The sequence below is a fragment of the Parasteatoda tepidariorum genome, chromosome 11, assembly GCF_982258835.1.
Source record: "Parasteatoda tepidariorum strain Cologne lab strain chromosome 11, Ptep-v5.0, whole genome shotgun sequence".
Taxonomy (NCBI): domain Eukaryota; kingdom Metazoa; phylum Arthropoda; class Arachnida; order Araneae; family Theridiidae; genus Parasteatoda; species Parasteatoda tepidariorum.
In genome coordinates, this window is record NC_141765.1 from 78615582 (window position 1) to 78637134 (window position 21553).

The 21553-nt window shown below is 28.5% G+C and overlaps 1 protein-coding gene across 2 annotated transcripts in view; it reads left to right on the forward strand.

Moving 5' to 3' along the window:
- The window catches only part of LOC107451510 (Golgi-pH regulating cation channel), an 83027-nt gene that overhangs the window by 18476 nt on the left and 42998 nt on the right, over window positions 1-21553 (forward strand). Inside the window, exons 4-10 of one of the 2 annotated variants that reach the window (XM_087154926.1) lie at window positions 325-444; window positions 3400-3435; window positions 3517-3615; window positions 4825-4876; window positions 7581-7720; window positions 16602-16695; window positions 17136-17197. In XM_087154926.1, coding sequence (XP_087011052.1) covers window positions 325-444; window positions 3400-3435; window positions 3517-3615; window positions 4825-4876; window positions 7581-7720; window positions 16602-16695; window positions 17136-17197 — 603 coding nt within the window. Of the gene's footprint in view, window positions 1-324; window positions 445-3399; window positions 3436-3516; window positions 3616-4824; window positions 4877-7578; window positions 7721-16601; window positions 16696-17135; window positions 17198-21553 lie in introns of both variants that reach the window. The other variant, XM_087154927.1, reaches the window with a different exon arrangement.

Genomic DNA, 21553 nt, shown 5'->3' on the forward strand with positions numbered 1-21553 from the left:
AATTTAGTTGCGGCAGTGAATTAATGAGTTTTACATTAGTATTAAAATAAAAAGTTAACCGTTATATTGATTGTTAAGAAAATATTAAAATATTTTATATTTATTTTTTATAAAATGTAGTAAAAATTAAATCATCGTTTTATTAAATAAAAATTTGATTAAGAATGATTAAAAAAGTAAGTTTAAGAAATTAAAGAAATTTTAAAAGCCACGAAATATGTAATACCTATTGTGGCACCACAAAAATATTGTTCAAAATTACTGCAGCAAATCTAATTTGAATCAATTGAAAGTATTTTCTTTTTAATATTTATTTTATTTCAGACTCCTGATATTTTAAAGCAGTATTTCATATGCCCTATGACTACTAGTGCTTCAACTAAAATAAGATTTTTTACTTCTAAGCCAGTACGTTTTGACTGTTCTAAGTTGATTCACCTTGAGGTAAATATTTGTGTTTTAGATCTCATATTACCATCAAGTCTTTAATTTAAATTAGTCATCTTTTCATTAAAAACCTTTTATTAATGAGTTTATTATTAATAATCCATACTAATACAGGGTGTCTATAAAAGAACTCCGGGGTTTTGCGGCAAAATATTTTAATGAAATAAAAAACATACATACATGTTTTATACATGACTGAAAAGCTTACATTATCAAGTTTTTTTAACACTTAGTAAAGTTCTATATGAGCCCCGTTAGTGGCACAACGGGGTGCAGACGTCTAAACGGTATTCTACCTCTTCCCATGTCCTGGCGAGCATGTCTGGGGGGACGGTTGCCACACAATTGACTATTCGTTCCCTGAGATCTTGGTAACCCCAACTCCAGGCTGCATCTTGTCAACGATTTCTTAGGGCTTCGAAGGCATGAAGTTCGGATTCTGTCCACTTTCTCTTGAGACACACTCGGCCTATCCGGCGACTTTTGCTTCAAAACACTTCCTGTTTCCTTAAATGCACTGAACCATTGACGAATGGTTTTGTCAGAAGGCGGGTTAACACCATAGTTACGTCGAAAGTTTCTTTGTACGGTAACTAAAGACTTCGTTTCTATGAGCCAAATAACACATTGAGCCTTTTGTTGCGGAGTCGCCATCATTTCAAATTTCGCGACGTCATTTCAAGGTCAACGCCCTGCAGCGCCGCCAACAGTTGATACAAACATTCCCAATTGGTATGAGTAAAACTTTTTCAGCTACTCTTTTCAGAGAAATCGACTAAATTTTGCTATCTTTTATAGTTCGTGAGATATGAATTTTTAAAACCCCGGAGTTCTTTTATAGACACCCTGTATAATAAAAGTTGTTTATAATTTCTCAATGCATCCGTTTTTAAGGGGGGGGGAGAAAACAAGTATACCTTAAAAAAGAAAAAGTAAATAAGCTAGTGAAATTTCATGTGTTGATCATAATAATGAATCACTGTAAAGAAGTTGTGGGCATACTAAAGAATGTAGAAGAGAGTGAGTTAAAACTGGGTATCTTGATTCTGGCAAAATTAGTTCTACTTTCTAGCAGACAGACTCTGAATAAAGATAGAGCTGCCATAATGGCGTGCTGTTGAATTTTATTTAACAGGGATGTGATTATTCCGCGGATTCGCAGATTTCTGCTTTTTTTCAGATTTTTCCATTTTTCCCGCTAATTTCCGCTGAAATTTTTTTTTGCACAAGTTAAAATATTTTATGAGGAATTAAATTTTCCTCGAAGCGAAAGTATTGAAGTCCTCATTCCTCCCTCAAACATTGATTTTCGTATTTACCTGATTTAAAAGTTGAATGTTGCGATTCTTAATCTGGCGATTTAAATATCGTACATTGCGATTCTTATTTACGAGATTTAAAAATCCATTATCGCGATTTGTAAATACGCACTTTTAAAGCCCTGTATAGCGATTCGTATTCATGCGAGCTTGAAATCCAATATCGCGATTTGTAATTATGCACTTTTAAAGCCCTGTATAGCGATTCGTATTCACGCGAGCTTGAAATCCAATGTCGTGATTCGTTTTTGTGATTGTAATATCAAACATCGATTTTCCTATTTATGCGTGCTTTAAAAATTAGACAGTGGGATTCGTATTCGCGCTATTTAAGAATTACGCATCGTGATTCGTATTTACGTGATCTAAAAATTACGCATCATGATTTGTATTTTCGCATTTTTTAAATCCGATATAGAGTTTCATATTCATGTGATTTAGAAGCCTCATTTCGGGATTCATATTCTCTTAATTTCAAATCATGCATGTGATTCATATTCTCTTAATTTCAAATCATGCATGTGATTCATATTCTCTTAATTTAAAATCATACTTGTGATTCATGTTTATATATTCATGCAATTTTAAAATTAATCATCGAGATTTATAATCACATGGTTTACAAGTTCAAAAATTACACTTTTTCCTATATATATATATATATATTCATTCTTGAACTTCCTCTTTTTTACTTTCCAACTTCTCTCATCCCTGATTTAAATATCTGTGTGGAAAAGTTTGTTTTACTGTGTCAACTCTCTAATGTTCTTTAGTTTTTTTTAAACTACCCTTATTTATTATTCATTTCAGTTTTAAAAATCTTTTTAATGCAGATTATCATACATTTACTAAATATTCATACCCTAGCAACCAATGAAGATTTAGTACGGTAGTAGCATGATTCTGTTTTGTTTCGATAATCTTTGCCCTCTGGGTAAGATCTGGTACAGATTGGGTATGATTCAGTACTACTATTAAAATGTAAAGCCTATTTAAAATATCAGGAGAAAAAAAGATGAAGAAAAAAAAACATGACACGAATTGCTTTCAAGGAAATGAAAGTTATTTTCCAGTGACTAGAAAAGGGAAAGCTTCAAAACAAAATGACCAAAAAGAAAAGTGCATGAAGAATCAATATAACAAAACAGTTTTTATCAGAAACGCCTTAATCCTTGATTGATGTTTCTTCCAATGACGACTTTAAAACCCCACCAAATGTTGATTGTTTATTATATAGTAATGATCTATTCTCTAACTCAAAAAGAAAGAAGGATTAAATGTGGAAAGTATTTTTGCTGGTCCTACGAACACTGCAGTGGAGAGAGGGAAGAAGATAATTACCTCACATGTGAAATTTGCACAAAATTGTAATATGAAATAAAAAGGTCTGCTATTTTTTCACTGAAATTCTAGCATTTCTAAATTTTCTGTAAAGTTAACATATGCTTCCAGTCTTATCTCACTGGTGAGATAAAATTTGGTGATTTTATCTTTTTCTAAGATGTTAGCATACAAAAATCTAGTCATTAAATAAAAGAGTTATTTAGAAGTTCTATTGTCTTATTTTCAATTCTGTACTTATTATTTTTTTTTATAATATGCTAAAGTATAATAAATTTTTGCATCATTTCAGGATGTGAATGCATCGTTTGTTACTTTTGATGAAAAGGTTAGTTGAACTGTGCCTGTTATTCTTCCATGATTGATTTATTTTAATAGCTTTTAACGTTTTTATTTATTTATTTTTAAGCTTAATGTTCCTCCTGACTGTAAACTGAGTTTATACAATCCCTCACCGACTGAGTTGCACAAATTTAGCAGCATTGCTAATATGTCTTCAAACTTTCAGGTTTGTATAGCTTAGTTTGTCTATTTCAGTTGCTCTTTGTTTATTTTAATGAAAATATATTCAAATGTATTAAATAGTTGTGTTTTGTCATACATGATTTTATGTCAGATAAGGAACTGTATTTATATTTTAAAAATAATTGTTTAAAACAAGAGAACCATCCAAGTGATAAACTGGGATCATATAATATTTTACGTGAAGAAGTGTGTATTGGGTATTGGATTGTTTGTAAAGTAATTTAGTTTTTTCCTAATAGAGGACTTGATTATATTTTCACACTTAAGCCGTATAATCATTAAATATTTTGAGAGCTGATATAACACTGCTTGCTTGTGAAAAAGTTAGATTGATTCTTTGCAGTAGTTTTTGGTTGGTGCCCTTTTAAATATGGATAGATAAAAACGGATTAAAAGAAGAAAAATAAAGTAATATTAGTTTTGTTTTGAATCTGAAATTAAAAAAAAATGAAATTGATATAAATTTTACTTTGAATCTTAGCTTTTTAGGAAAAAATTATTATTGAATGGTTTGTAATAAAATTTGATTTTATCGTTTCCCTTTTTCACATCGTTTTTGTTCCCTCTGACCCTCCTCTAAAGTCTAGCCACAATGGGGGAGCAAAGAGGTCAAAGGTCACAAAGTTTCTAGTAACAACCAGTAGCACCTGCTTGATCAATTTTGTTTTGTTAAGATTAGACTCATCGGCATCTTTAAAATTAAAAAACTAAGCAAGCTAAAATTTCTCAATTTTTTAAGTCAAAGTTTTGTAAATGTGTAAGCTTTTGCTTCTTTATTAAAATGAAAAAAAATTGCATCACATATCAGTATATATTTATTTTAGTTTCTATATAATATATAAAAAAATAATTTAATGACATTTCTGACCAATCCTGCAAACATCGCTAATATGGAGTTCTACTGTAAATGCAATTTCAAGGTATAGATTTAATTTCTATGTTTTTAATAGTTGGTTTCAAATTCAGGACATTTTAGAAGTAAGTTCTGAAAACTTTTGACATTTCATAAACTGCTGAGTATTAGCTACATTCCATCACTGTAAATAAATCCAATCAATGCAATTTTCAATTAAATTCTAATATTTCTTTTTTTCTTCTCTGTAATATGTGTCCTCAAAATTTTACTGCGGATTTAGCATTTTAAGATAATAGTTATTTCTACTATTAAGTTTTTATATGTTTTCTTTTTAAGGGAAACAATTCTTTGATCATGGAGGACAAAAATCATGGAACAGACAATAAAGGTATTGATATGTTGTTTTTAGGTTATTTAGTTCTACCAATTAATTGTTTTAAATTATTTAATTAGTTCTGCACATTTTTCTGAGGAAAATAGGCTTATTATAAACTTTTCTTATTTTTTTGTAGATGTTTTAAGATTTTCCTCTATCTTATGTTTTCAGGTCAAAATTGTCCACAAATCTCTAAAATTTAGTAATTTTTAATGCTGCCATGTCGTTTTTCCCCTATGTTATGTTTTCAGGTGAAAATTGTCCAAAAATCTCTAAAATTTAGTAATTTTTTTCTCTATTCTGATCAAATCAATAATTATTAATTAATTAATGTATACATAGTACATGTCTTTGAAAGTTAAAGTTTACTTAGTTTGGCTGAGACTAATCAAACCTAACAATCTAAAGTAAAACCTTAAAGAATATTTGTTTCTAACAAAAGAAAAATAAATAACTGACTTAACATAAATTCTCTTTGCAAAGTTATGGTAGCTTTAAGAATCATTGAGCAAAGTAACTTAAACAGTAAAGAAGCAAGCATATCAAAATTAAAATTTACACAAAACTGTAAAAATACATTCTTTAGTTATGTCTAGGCTTCCACTTTTATTTGTTCTTGGTGATGTTTTTCACAAGTGATGTGTGTACAACAGTGCAACTTTTCTACAGAAAATTACTGTTAATAAAGTAAAAGATGTTAACTTAAGGAACAACTTATTTTTAATGACATTAGGGAATCTTTTCTTGTGTGACATATTTATAATTTCAAAACCAAAAACGGCTTAAAGTTAAGAAAAATTTTTGCATTTAAGTACATATTTATTTTCTGTAATTTTTTACTTGAAGAATGCTGAACACAATAATACTTAAAACAAATGGGCTTTTAACATTTTGTATTCCCTCTGCCTATTTACAATATGAAATAAAATTTCAATTATTATTACAATTGTTTCAGAATTCTCAGATTCAATGTTTCAGTGTGTTCATTCTTGAAAGACATTTTTTCCACTTTAATTTCTCAGTTAAAAGAACATCATTATTATAATAAGTAATGTCTCATATTGTAGTAATTATTTTATTTAGAATATGCAAGGAAGGTGTCAAAGTTAGCTTACAAATTAGAAAAAAGGATTTGCTAAAACTAGATCTATTTTTGATTACATTTGGCTCGTTTTTTAATTGTTGATTTTGTTAAAATATTTCTATGCATTACCAATATTAAATCATTTATGTTTCATTGTTATAACTTCTCTGCATCATTTGACTTATTCCATTTAAAATGGATCAATGATTGTTGCTGTCATGTCACAAAGTTTAATAATTTTTTTTTACAAAAAACTACTTGTGGAGAAAATATTTTTTATTTCAAAACCACAATGAGGGGGCTATTTTCAAATTTGACTCAATTCAACAAAATAGCCTAGTTTTAGATAAGGTGGCTCATATGTTCTTAATGTCCATAACTTTTTTTATTCATAAATCTAGCTGCATGTAACTGAAGAAAAAAATGGAGCTATTCTACTCTCTTGGTAATCCAATGACAAAGCACACGTATCTATCTTTCAAGAAGCTATTTGCTCAAAACTAATGTTCAAAATTACTTTGTTGTTGTTTTTTTAAGTTTTTCTCAAATTCTCTGAATATTTTTAGTTAGTTTTTTTTAGTTATATTTTTTCAATATATGCATTCATGTTTTTTTAAATAGCCAATATTTTGACACTTCATGTGTGTTTAGAGTAGCAGCCAATACACGATAAGGAAAAATATTTAATTCATGATATTGAGCATATTTTACGAATTCTTTGCTAGCACTTTTATGACAATTATCTAGTTTTTCAGAACTTGAATAATTGTCTGGACTTAATTTTTCGGAGTTTGGATTTGAAAAAAAAAATATTTGAACAGCATTTTAAAAATAATCTGGGTAGTTATCATATCCGAGTTTGTTAAATGCACATTTGATCTTATGTTTCTCAATATTTTTGATGAAAACTGGTTAAACACAAATAAAATTACTTAACAAACAAATTATCTTTTTGTATCAGTTGTTGTCTTGTTTTATTTTTTCATGAGTTTTATACATGATTATTTTCATTTGTGAAATAAAGTAAACATCTTGTAGTTCCTTCTGGGATAGCCTCAATTTTCAATTTTGATTCCCAATTGAAATAAAAGAATTGACAGAAATTGATCGAAAAAAAATTGAATTTCTGCCGGACGCAGAGTTTGAATTCAACACTCTTTGAGCAAAAGATATGTGTGTTTTCCCATTTGCATCATAAGAACAAAATGATTTTTACAGTCTTTTTCTTCCTATTGTGCAGCTTAAAATGTTTTTTTTGGAGAATAACTTAACTATTCAAGTGGTTTTGAAACAAGTAACATCAAATTCAATGAATGAAAATCTGTTTAAAAAAAGCTTTAATCAATATCAAACTTTTTATGTTACACTTAGTGCCATTTCCTTGTAAGAATGGTATTCACTTCTATGCATTGTAAAAGGAGTTGGTTGCTGCCGTGGAGTTTCAGTCATTTATTTAATTCAACACTCTGACTTATCTGTATTTATTGTGGCTAATTTTAAAAATATATTTTTATTTTATTCTTTTTTTATATATAACATGTGGTATAGCATTTCTTTACCTTGTTTCTTATATATTGTTGAGGAGGTTTAATATAATGTCAACCATTTATCATATTTATTATTTTTTTCCAGGAATCTTTTTACAAGAGCAATCCAGAAATAAAAGAGCTGCTGTCGAAATTAACTCTGCCCGCTTTATTAATGACAATCTTTCTATTTTTCATGTAAATTCGAATGGTTATTTTTTTGGTGCTAGCTCTTATCCATCTAAGGTATGTTTCTATTATATTTTCTAAAAAATTAACCGCTGCTGCCTTCATAGCATGATGCATTTGATGTTTTGTTTCTAATTTAATTGCTATTTAGTGCAAAATTTTGTTGCTGTAAAATTGTATCTTGGTATCTAAGGAAATATCTCAATACTGTTTTTTAAAAATATTTTTAAATATATTTATAATAATATAGATTTACGGCGCATATGAATATAAAATTTTTGTTGACAAATCATCCTGCTACAGCATATGAGATGAAATCTTTCTAAACTAAAACAGGTCAATGAAGTTAAATCCATTTTTTGAAAACTATTTATATTTGAAAAATTTATCATTTGAAAAAATATGAATTAATGGTATTACTAAAGTTTTTATTTTTTCACTTCAATTTTAAAATAATTTTGGAACTTTAAATTCCATAAAATTTCTTTTGATATTGCTTTATTTTCTTATTTAAAAGCTATTGATTATAGTACTTTGTAATGTAGTACTTCACTATTTTACAAGAATTCATATTTTGTATTATATTTATTTTAATATATTATTTATTCATTCTTAACTGATCAATTTGAAAAATCGATTTTACAAAAGGTTTACTTTATTATTCCAAAATATACATTCTAAAAAAGAGAAAATAATGCCTGTTTTAATGCTGTACTAAAACACTTTTAAATTAAGAAATCGCTACAATATGTTACATAATGCAGGGCCATTTTAAGGTTTTAATGCGCCTGGAATTATAATTTTTGGGGGACTTTATTGAGTAATTTTCACAATAAAAAACAGCTTATGCAATATTTTTTATAATAAAAGCTTTATATATCACTTTTAATAAAAATGTTTAATGTAACAAAACCTTCTGCGATTTTTAAAATTCTTCTGTCATACCAGTAAATTTAATTTTTCATAAGACATCATCTATAGTTCTACACATTTTTGTTCACTTATTGAAATGCAATTAATCATTTAGGCTTTCCATTTTTTTTAATTTTCTTGTAGAAAATCTCCTTCCTGTGACTGTATTTTTATTAATTTTGTTTATATTTTTTTATTCAATTTAACTGAATTCAGGGTTCCCACGGTCCTTAAGAACTGATTAATTTTATTTAGGATAATAATGGCCTTTAAAAGTACTTAATTTTGGTACAAGGTTTTTAAGAGTCTTTAATTTTTCAGCATCACTATAGTTGATCAGAACAATTTTTCAGTTCAATTTTTTAAAACATGTCATTATCACTTAGAATTAGACCATGCATCGTGGGTAAAGCATTTTAGAGAGGCAAAAATTAATGTGTGTGGAGGGGGGTACAGGCAAAAGGAAGAAAGCATGTCCTCTCATTAATTTATTGGTTCTTTCATTAATATATTCTGAAATAAAAGAGTAGTGAGCATTCTAAAATTAAAGAATAGTGTGGACAAGGGGAATACATGGAAGAGATGGTGCTTTTTTTTGGAGGGGGGGGGGGGCAGCTTTAAGGTACCTAAATAGAAGACCCACATTAACCACACTTCAAAATTGACAGAATTAAAGAAATTCAGTTATACTGGTAACGCATATCTATCTGCTTATAAGAATTAAGTAAAACGCTAAGAAAAGAAGTATCAGAAAAAATGCTTGAGCTAGAATCCATAATGTAGCTTTCCTAAAATCTTGAAGAATAAAATAAATTTTAGCAATATTTCAATGTGTAATAAGTAACTGTAAATTTATAGAAAGCAGTAACATTTTTTAAAATTCATGATTTTACTAAAAATTAAACAGGGTTTGAAAAATCCCAGCCCACCTTAGGTTTTTCATCAAAAACCTGGGGTTTATAGGGTTTTTGACGAAAACCTCAAGTTTTTTAAAAAATACTTTAATTTTTTTTTCCTGAGTGCTAAATAAGAAAGCATGATTTGCTTCTAACAAGAAAGTTAAATATTTGGTAACTATTTATAATTTGTTTTGTGGCAATGTAAAATTTCTTTTAAAAGTTTTAGATTGTTACATAAAAATTTAAAACTACTCAACTAAAAGATCCTTAGATTTTAGTAATCATTTTATTCAGTTAACATTGCAACTTAATATACTGTTTTTAATTTTTATTCAATTTTTGGTTGCTTTAAAGTTTGTTCATGTTTTTCGCCAGAATGTTTATTAACATATTGTAAAGTTAATTCCTAATAACAGGTTTGGCTGAAAATAATTTTGTGTAAAGTTTACCATAAAAGTAAATATAACACATTTGCTGGTTTCATAGCGAAATATAAAAACTTGTTGTAATAATGTTTTGAGCGTTTTTGCCAAATTACTTAATTTACTCTTTTTTTTAAAAATTTACATGAAAAAAATTGCAAATCTTAATTTCTGCGCTTAATTTTACAATTATATTTCAATTAAATCATTATAAATGGAATACAGATTAGTTTCATAGCTGGCGTCAACATTTAACAATCTGAAAATGCTTGGGGGAAAAAAACAACTCGGGTTTGCAAAAAGTGTCTGGTACTTCTTTGGCAAGCTCTGTTAATTAATACAATTATATCAGTGCTTTAATTATAATATAATTGTTTTTTAGAATTTTTTTTTTTGTTTATTGAATTTTTTTAAAGGTAAATAATTAGCACTGTCACTGGTGGTATATGTATCTTCGATGATAAACAATCATATTATTTAAGTCCTTAATTTTTCAAAAGAGTACTTAATTTTTTCAAAAAAAGTCCTTAAAAGTGCTTACTTTTTGCTTCGTTAAAAGAGTGGGAACCCTGGAATCAAATGTGGTTCTGTCATACAGTTTTTACAAACAATTTTTTAAGATTTTAGCAATTGACAAACTTCAAAACAAATGTAATACTGCATCATTTTTCAGGAAACAGGCTATCTTTAGTTTTTTCATTTGTATTGAATTTTTGTCATTTTGAGTAAGTCTGCTCCCCACTATCTGCTTTGGTAATGAAAATTGAGTTCATTAATTGTCTTGTTTTTGAGAGTAGGGAAAATTAGATTTATTCAGGTGTTTATTTTTAAGAAATGTTAAAAATTAAATGTCAGAAAGTATCAATTTGACCAGGAGAAACTTTACTCCACTTAAATTTGAGTCTAATAAGGCAATAATATTGGAAACCACAAATTTTGAAGTAGCAACAAAATTTAAATCCTGTTTTCATTGTTACTTCAAAATTTTCAGTTTCCAATATTATTGCCCCATTAGACTCAACATTTAAGGGGTGTGTAGCATTTTTTAAAAGTGCTTATTTTTGATTTACGTATTTGAAAAGCCCTTAAAGGTGCTTTTTTTATTCGGGGTTTGTAAAAAGTGCTTAATTTTCTATCTTTAAAAAAGAGATTTTTTCTTTGTCGTGTCGATTGACGTTCTAAATTAGAAAAAATGCATGATTTTCACAATTTTCTCTGCAATATTTATCAGAATCTAGTTATTTTTATCATAATTATGTGAAATTTTTGAAAATGTTTTTAAATTTTATTGATTTTATGTTTATAAATTAAGAATTTTAGACGATAGAAAAAATAACTTTTATTACTGCACAGATCCTAATTATGATTTTTTTTTGGAAAGTGATTAAAAATATTTTTTGAGTGCTTAAAAAGTACTTAAAAGGTGCTTATTTTTTGTTGAAAAATCTGGCGTGGAGTAAAGTTTCTCCTGGTCAAATTCATACTCTATGACATTTAATTTCTAATACTATTTCTTTAAATAAACACTTGAATAAATCTAATCTCACCTACCCTCACAAACAAGCTATGAATGAACTCAAATCTCATTCTGACATTTTCATTACCAAAGCAGATAAAGGTGGGAAGACTGGTGTAATAACATCTGGATACTCTCTGACAGTCTCAGTTTCATACAGTACTTATCGCATTGGAGGAAGGTGAGAGACAAATCAGGAGCTTCAATCCTGCGCAAACTTGAAATCCTCTCACGATTACGCGAAGTCCACCTCTAATGGATCCCTTCTCACGTTGGGGTTCTGGGCAATGACATCGCCGACACGCTGGCTAAGGAGGGGACAGTAGAAACTTTGATGAGTCCAAGTTCACTCACCTTCATGGAACTGGCATCAAAAAAGAAAAAAGAAGACAATGTTTCCTGGCTCGTGCCCCCCAAACATCACTGGTACCAGAGCACCCGTCCAGGAGGTGCACTCAACATTCGGTGCAATCGCAAGGAACAGACGACACTTACCAGGCTTATCAGCGGCCACCTTAAGTCCCTTTCTTTCGAGGGTAGTGTTAAAATCTTCCCAAACTGCCCCAGGTGCCACAACATGCAGGCTTCTCCCCAACATATCCTGGACTGTCTTGGTCTGGACAAAAGGGACATTCTGAATAACCCACTTTTGGTGGTCGACTTCCTCCAGGTCATGAATTTCATGGACATTGTTTAGCCCTGCTAACTTTGGGGATAAGGAAGAGAGAAGAGAAGAGACTGGTGTTCTCAAAAAATCTGATTACTATAATTATGCTGAGAATACCTTAGTTTCTTGCCCTTGCACAATTTTAAAGTCTGACCATACCCCTTCTTATTATACTTCTATTAAGAATAAAATAAAAGGCTCTTGTTCTCTTTTACACTAAGCATAGTAACGACTACACTAAGCTAAGCACCTTCGATTTCAAAATGTGCTAATTTCTATGCTCTTCTTAAAGTTCACAAGCCCCAACTTGCTTTTAGACCTTTTGTTTCGAACATTAATACCCCGTGCTATAAACTTGCTCCTAATTTAACGAGCATCATCTCACCTCAACAATATCCATACTGTAAACATTCCCATGTTTGTTTCCTAGCTAGCACATGTTTCGCGATCCATTAAAACTGTGCTCTCTCTTGATATTTCTCTTTTCACTAATGTCCCTATTTCTGGTGCTATTGATTGTTTAAAACTATGGTTGCAAGAATTTTACTATTCTTTTGTTAAAATTGATGATATTATCTCTCTTGTCAATTCCTGTATTTAGCAAACTGCTTTTTAATTTAATGGTAGTTTCTATAAACAAATTGAGGGCTTTGCTATGAGCAGCCTTCTCTATCCCATTCATTGTGACATGTATTATTTCGAAGAAAAATGATTTAAATTTTTCAAATTCTCATAGTGGAAAAGATATGTTGACAATACATTTGTCTTAGTAGACAGTGAAAATGATTTTCCAGAGTATCTTTCTTTTGTCAATTTGGCTGACTCCAACATTCAATTTAAGACATGAAAATTAATTTTACTTAACCTTTTTTAGATGTTCTTGTAACTAAATACTCTGATAATTTTTCCACCTCTGTTAATCATAAACACTTTGTCGTCCCTTTGGCCCCTCATGTTAATTCTAAACACCCTAATTGTCTGAAAATTTTTACACTTCGTACTTTTGTTTTCCGCACACTAAATCTTTGGTCTAACTCCAAACTTTTTCTGACTCCATTGGTCTCTAACTTCTTTAAATTCTGAGCTTAACTTTCTCTGCTGGCTAGCTGCTAACTATGGATTTAACCTTTTTATAGTTGAGTCAGTTCTTGCTAAATTCACTAGACCCAAATGCTCATCCTCCTCTAATCCTAACAGAAAACTTGTTACTTTAAAGTTTTTTCTTCCGTTTGTTATAAATTGCTAATATCTCTTCTCATTTTGGTTTTAAAGTCATTTTTAAACCTGTTAGCAAAATTGAATTTAAGTCTCTTAAAGATCCCATTAGGTTTGATAATAGCTGGGGTATTTACCACATTTCTTGTAAGTTCGACCTTGGCTTCATCGAGCAAACTACGCTTCAAAATTTAGATTTAAAGAAGACAATAAAACTGTCCATTATCAACATTATGAGAAATCATTAGTTGCTGCACATTGTTGGAATATTGGGCAAATATTCAATTTAATGCCAAAGTTATTTCCACCACAGTCACATCAGCTCATCTTTATGCCCTGGAATTTTATTTTATTCATATGAATGCTGCTTCCGTTGTTAACAACATCATCTCCTCTCCATATGATCACTGTGGTTTTACTTGTTATGTTCTTTATCTTTTTTTCTCTCTTGGCTACTGTGGTTTTTCTAGTTTGTTTATCACCTTTATTTTGCCTTTTTTAAGCACTTGAAACATGTCAACTGTTATTTCGGATTTGTATATTTTTTAAGCAAATGAAGTGTTTAATCAAGCAAGGTCTTTTCACTTTAGTTTCTCAGGTTTATTTATTTGTTTTAAAAACTATTTTACATTCTTAAAAATAATATTTTATGTAATTAGTTTGTTGTTTTTATTTTTTTCTTTCATTTCAAAATAGACCTTTAATTTTTAATAATTTAGAAAATACGTAACTCCACACTTTAAATTCTCGTAACTTTGTAAATAAACATCAGAAATAAAGAATTCCAAATTGATGGTACTAATAAGAGCTTAAATTATATTTTTCTGTTGAAAAAGAATATAACAATTATTTTTAAAAATTTCACAAGGTTAAAAAATAATGAAAAATCATAAATTTTTTTAAAATTTCAAAGACAAAGTAAGTATATAAAATTTCTCAAAATTAAAATATGGGCTAAAAAAATTTTAAGTTTTTGCCTTGCATTGTAATTTTAATTTCACCCCAAAAATATTTGAAAATAGAAAAAAAAAACTTTTTTTTAACTAAAATTTCTAACCTTAATAACAAAGTGTTGATGAATAGAAAAGCCTGTCTCTTTTCTATTTATAATTCCATGTAAAACTTAACATGATAAATGATATGCATGTGGAACCAATTTTTCTTTTAATATTTTTTTAAATTCTTTCTCGAACACACATGTTAAGCAAATTGGCAATTGGTTTGGCAAATTTTTGAGGAAAAAAAAAATTATGAGTCACTGCTGGGAAAAGGTCATCTAGGCCCAAACTTAAAAATGCCTCTGTACTAATAAATTCCAATTTTTAATGGGGTTTTTAATTTATATCTTAATTGATATCTTCAAGTATAGTATGATTATTTAATTGGATGGCTCTACTTTTCAAAGAAATTTTTTTTTAATTTCAGTTTCAAAATTTCTTAATTTCTTAACATAATAATTAAGAACTGTTGGTTGTGTGGTCATTCACAATATTTTATTGGTGGTGTCCCATACATGAATAAAAATTTAATGAAACAATTAAAAAAAAGCAAAGCTAAAAAAAATGAGAGTAATGCATTAAAAATTTTATCATTTGCGTTTAATAAAAAATAAACAGTTATAATAACTAAACAAAAAAAGTCATACTTTTCATTCTAGGTGGTTTAAAATCGTGTAAAAATTGGCATACCTTACAAATCAGTAAATATGTTAACCTTTATTATATTAATTTTTAAAGAAATGCACTGAATCATTATTAAAAATAATCTTATGTACAATATCATTTTGGGGCAAGTTATATTGAATAATGCAATATTATTTCCCATTTTGCAATTAGTTTCCTGATTGCTAAAAAAAGTAGAAATAACATTAACAATTTAAAACTCCGTTTCCCTATCTCACTTTCACTGTCCTTCTAAGCTATTGACCCCTTAAATATCTATTTGTGGCTAATTTCTTTTTGTTTTGGCTTGTAGAGTTCATAGTTGTGTTGATATTTCTGATTTTTCCTGATGAAAAATATTTTGTCCTGAGTTTTAGATTTTTATCCTGATATTCCTGATTTTTGTCTTTGTTCAGAACATTGTATTTTCTCTGAATACAAAAACGGATTTTACAACAATTGATTAGAAAAATTGAAAAATTTAGGTTTTTGATTTAATATCCTTTTATTTTAATTAATAATGCTGGTAAAATTCGTTAAATTAACCTTACCCGCAGCCATTTTCTGAAAGGGAGCTCAATTAATGATTTTGCATTATGAAATTTTTTTTGTGCTGAATTCAGGGGTCATATGCTTATTTATGATTTTCAGTAAATACAGTAACAAATCTTCTAGATTAGAGTCTATAAGAGACTTTTATTTAAACAATTGTAACTTTAAAAAATTTTTCTGTAGCTCTTTTACTTATTTTCTTTTCCATTAGTGTTATTCTAATAAATAATCCAATTTTAATTTCCAACCAATTCTAATTAATATTTTAATTTCATTTTAATAACTTAGAACATTTAAAAAATAAACATATTTGGAAACCAAATTCTAAATAATTCCTGTAAAGAAATATATATTGAAAATAATAAAGATAGTAGGAAAAATTGTTTTTATTTAATTTCATGAAAAAAAATCTTCTGTCTTTAAATATAAATTTGTAATACTTATAAAATTATATGTTACCCTTTAAATTTCATTTAAAAGTATGTTGCTTTAAATCATGAAAATTTTTGCCAAGCTTATCTAATTTTACCCTAGAAATCTCAGGAAATTTGATTTTTTCTATAGAGACCCCACCCTGAAATTATTGTTTAAACTAATTAGTTAGCGTATTAAATGTGTGCCTCTTGAACCATTAGGATTCACTCTTGGCATGTGATAATTTGTTTTCAGAAAAACCCTGTTTTTGATGGCTTTCAAAACCCTATTTTTGATATGTTTAATGTCATAATATATCTGACAATTTAAAGAATTTGTTTCCATTAAAAGATTTTAACATAATTAAAAGCTATAATAAAAATAATAAAACTCTTAGTGGAATTATTTTTAATTATAATGCTATTAACCAAAATTTAGGGAAAATTAGTCATGATCATGATTTCATCTTTTCTTTAAAAATATATTTGTTTTCTTGTTTCCTTTTTATTTTTAATTCATTTTATGGGTTCTATGTACTTGCTGCTTATACACAGTAAATAAAACTTATTAATTATTTTTTCTTAATTCTTTGTTAATCTCTTTTCTTTAATTCCTTTTTTTTTGTCTGTTCATTGTGTTATATGTATATATAAATAAAATATTTCATATATATTTAACAGCTTGGCCCAAAACTTACCTCTGTTGACCTAGATGGAGTATATTTGTTCATTTTGAAAATAGAAAGCGTTGACCAAACAAGCTTTAATGCTACTGGTAATTTTACTGTAATTAATACCTCCTTGTGATGTTAATTTCATATATACATAATATTTTTACTAATTTAATTTTTTAATTGGATTCAATTTCAGATTACCGATTAAAAAAATTTTGATTTTCCAATTTTTATTCTTTATAGTATTAAATTTAAGTGATTTATTATATAAAATAAAAGTATGAGTTGCTTCATTAATTTAAGTACTCTTAGAAATATTGTAATAAAAGAAAATACCAATATTGTTCTAAATTTTTTCTGTTGTTTAAAAACAATATAATGAACTTATATATATAATATGAACTTTCAATCTGAAATATATGTTTTCAAAAAGTTAATTCATTTAAGAGATAGCTTTTGAGAAATCTCTAAGCTTAATTTTTTAAAGCTAATGTATTAGATTATGTTTTATTGTAATACAAGTCTTATGTTTCTTTTAAAGTTGATGTTGCAATGAAAGGTGACCATGGTTATCTCTCTGCTATTGACTATCCTTTACTTATTGTAAGTGTTTAATAATTAAATTGTATTTACTGTACATAATTTTTTTAAAGCCATTTGATAATAGTTATTTGCATGCAAAATGTTTTTCTCTTTTCCAATGAAATGTTATCAACTTGTTGCAAACTTTCATTCTGCATATTTACTATAATTTAAGTAAGGCTTCCACTGGCAACTAAAATGTGACGATTTGCTACTGAAACCAAGGGAAGGCAACTATGGCTGCTAACTCTTGCAAAAGTAGCTAAAAATCAACTATTTTCAGAAAAAGGCAACCATTTAAATATACATATATCATTGAAAATCAAGTGGAATGTATGAATACTCATTTTGAAAATATTGGAATTTGAAAAAGCATATGGAAATGACCAAAAAAGGGATCGATAAACAACGTAATTTACAGCACTATCATCTCAAACTGTGTGTGTCAAATGTGATCCATGAGAGAACGCAAATTAATATTTAAGCAAGGAATAAACAAAAATCTGGCAAATTACTGTAGAGAAAAATAGATGTAATGAACATCAAGCCAGGAAATTAAAACTTGAAATTGTTTGAAATAATCTTCTTAAACCTCCAAATAATCTTCTTCTGTTTCCTCACACAATTAAACCAGTCTTGTTGTTTATTACATGTGCATTCTTGTACTCTTATTTGTGTGATTTCAATAGCGTTTTTCCTCCGGGTTAAATAAGAATTTGTGACCCTTCAATATGTATACATTTTTGTTTTCATATATCATTACGTTTTTATATACTATGTGCTAATTTTATTAACAGAAGATCCTATTTAGGCTACAATTTTTGAGCTTAGAGGCTACTGAAGCAACTATTTTTGAATGTTGACTTCAGTAGAGACCTGTTTAAGGGAGGAACCTTTTACAGTATGACAGATGGTTATGCTATCTATAACTCTCTAAGTTCAGCTTATAATTATTTATATATAAATGATTTTGAAGCTAAGTTAACATATAAAGCTTGCATTTTCCCCCTAGATCAGGGGTCGGAAACCTGTTGCTCGCGAGCAACATGTGACTCTTTTGATGTAAACTCGCTGCTCTCCAGTTGCCGATTTCGTTCCATTTCTATCTCACCCAAGACAGGATGACAAGAATACATAGAGGGGTGACATCAATTTTTCAGAAAAAAATAAACCACAAAATTCCTACATTTCACTGCGTAATTCATTAAGAAGTGCTTTGTGCCCAAATATTTCTGATCGAAGTAGTTGATGTTACAAACTTGGTAATCAAGATTATTAACAGCATCTTGGCAAAACCACTCTACCATCACCAGTTTAAAGATTGCTAGTTTTCTGACCTACTTCTGCACAATAAAGTGCAATAGTTTTCCAGTAGTAACGCATTGCAAAGTTTTGCTATGTGTTTGAGTGAAATAAAATCATTCCTCAATGAAAAAAGCATTGAACATCCGAATTGGAAGAAGACAAATGGATGCAATAATTGAACTTCATGGTAAATACCACAATGAAACTAAATGAACTAAATCTGAAACTTCAAGCAAAGGACAACCCAGCCTACGCCTTGCTTGAAGAAGTAGTTTATTTCATAAACAAATTACTTATTTTTGTTGAAGGCATGGAGAGAGGTAAATTTCTTTTTTTTTAAAAATCTGAAGTATTATTGGGATGAGACGAATGACAAGAATTAATTTTTGACAAGAATTACTTCAGCATAGCTTTAAAAAACATGAAGAATGGATTCGCTGAGAGATAGATTTAAGCAAATCAAAACAAACAAAAGTGTTCTCGCTTTCATAGTAAATCCTCTCAACACAAATAAAAAACAGATTAACATTGAGTCATTTGGAATTGATGCTGAATCACTTCAAATGCAATTTCTGATTATGAAAACCAAAGATTTGTGGAGTGCAGGGTTGCCACAGGCGACTAAAATGCAACTATTTGCAACTAATTTTGGCATGAGGCGACTATGGCAACTTTTTTTGCCTGAAAAGGCTAAAAAAGCAACTATTTTCAAGAAAAGGAGACTATTGGGAGACTTTTCTGTTCTCCTGGAGATGTTTTTTTTTTCAAGCATAAATTGGTGAAAAATCTGCACCCCGCTAGATAGTTCCTGAACACACTGAACTTTTTTTTCTTAAGAAAAAAAAAAATGTTAAAAATTTTGAATTGCAAATTTGGGTCTTCACTTTTTAATTCGTTCAATCTGCACAAATTCCATTGTAAGTCTATTTCATTTCTCGATCACCTTTTCAATGATTATTGCTAAGAAATTCTGCATGATTTTTTTATTTAAAAAAAAATTTTTTTTTTTTTAACGGTATTACAATGCACGAATTTCGAATTTTAGTAATCACTTTTCATATATATATGTAATAACAGGGCTCCAACCCTGTTATCAGTGTTGTCTTTAGCTTGAAATAATTGCAGTCTTAAGCCATCATACGTTCTAAACAGGTTTATTAAAATGAAGGCTGGTATTGCTAACAATTCACGTCCCCACTCCTGCAAAGGAGGGGGAGTGGACAAGACTCCGGACAATCCCGGAACAGCTTATTTGGATCACATCATGAATGAAAAGGACACGCAAAACTATGCGTTCTTACGTTTTTTACCAACATAGATTTGAAGTAAAAAGGCACATTCGTACATTCCTTGTAACCTTACGCATTAAGGAAAATCATTTCTGCTTCCTTATATGGAATTGAAAAAGGGAACGATTCTAAAAATAACTCTTCCTTTGAAATATAAATCTATTTATATTTCAATGGTATGTTTTCAGCCTTGAATTCCCAAAATAGAATCTCTCTATGCTTATTCTTTAACAAAGACATTTTATGAAAACGAAAGAGTTTTAGTTCTTTTATTAATACAAAAGTATTTAATTCTTGTATTACATCCCCCCCAAAAAAAATTTTTGGTGAGCCAAAATAAAAAAAATTTAGAAAACTTTAAATTTAAAATTTATAGGTTGGTACGACTGTTCCTTTTTCCCTACTACACACAACATTTTTTCAATTATGTAAAGAAGAAAAAAATTATTTACAATGACAAAAATAACAACATGATAATGCACTTCATCTGTTTAGACAATTAAACAGAAAGAAAAATGAAACATGTTTATAAACTATTCTACTAAAATTTTTAAAAAAAAATTTTCACACAAAAATATACAACTTTTTATGGAAACGAACTGGACAACAAGTGTCATTTAATCAGAATTTAAGATTCTGTGTGATTAAAAATATTTTTTACTTGATGAAATGCAACTATTCTTCTAAAATTTTCAAAAATTTTCACACAAAAATATTCAAAATTTTTATGCAAATGAACTGGACAACAAGTGTCATTTATTCAGAATTTAATTTCAACATTTGTGGTTTGTGATATTTCCTATGCTTTGATACATGTACTTTTTCAAAATTTTGTTTACTTAAATTTCTTTTTGTTTATTTTGTTTTTGTAATCAGTTTCTTGGTCATTCCTTCTTTTTCCTATTTTTCCTTTTATTTTTTGTTTTTGTTACCCTTTACATATTTTTTCGTCGATATTAACCTGATAATGAACGCATCCATTACCTAGATCTATCTTCGAAACCTTTGAACTTTTTGGACATTCTTTCTTTCTATTTTTTGATGTTTACTTTTACTGAAACATCCTTAACATTCATTTTTTCGATGCTTACTTTTTTGAAACATCATTCTTTTCTTTTTTCGATGTTTACTTTTTTTTTAAACATCTTTTTCACCGTTTTTAACCTTAACATTTTGAGAATTCTGCTGTTTAATGTGCAAAGATAAGTTGTCACTTTTAGAATTAGCAGAGATGATCAGTCTCCTACCAAATAGAATAACAACTGGCCCGACACAATCAATAAACAAACAAAAATCCCTGCAAGTCTACAACCCTACTAAAGCATATGGTAAATCAGTATCAAGTATAAAACTTTGCTGAGTTAAAAATTTCGCCTATCGTAATAAGGGAGACTCACAAATTTTGCTAAGTGTTAACTGTCCGTTTGTTTGGGTTTCACATTTTTTAAAATAGGAATTTTTAGTTTTGACCAAGTCCGAAAAAGTAAAAGAATTACAAATTTCTTCAAGTTTATTTATTTATTTATTTATTTTTTTGCGAAAACTCTTCATTTTTAAGTTCAAAAGAAAGTTCTGAACAATTTAATTTTTTATGTTGTTAGATCTTGAAAAATCATTAGAAAACAAAAGTTTAAACAATGACTTAATTTTGTTTGCGGTCACTAATTTAATTGACGTTTGAACCATATTTTTTTTTTCCAAAAAAAAAACATTTTAAAATACACGATAAATACAGTACTATATCATAATTTTATATTAAAAAAAAATATTTGAACACAAGAAA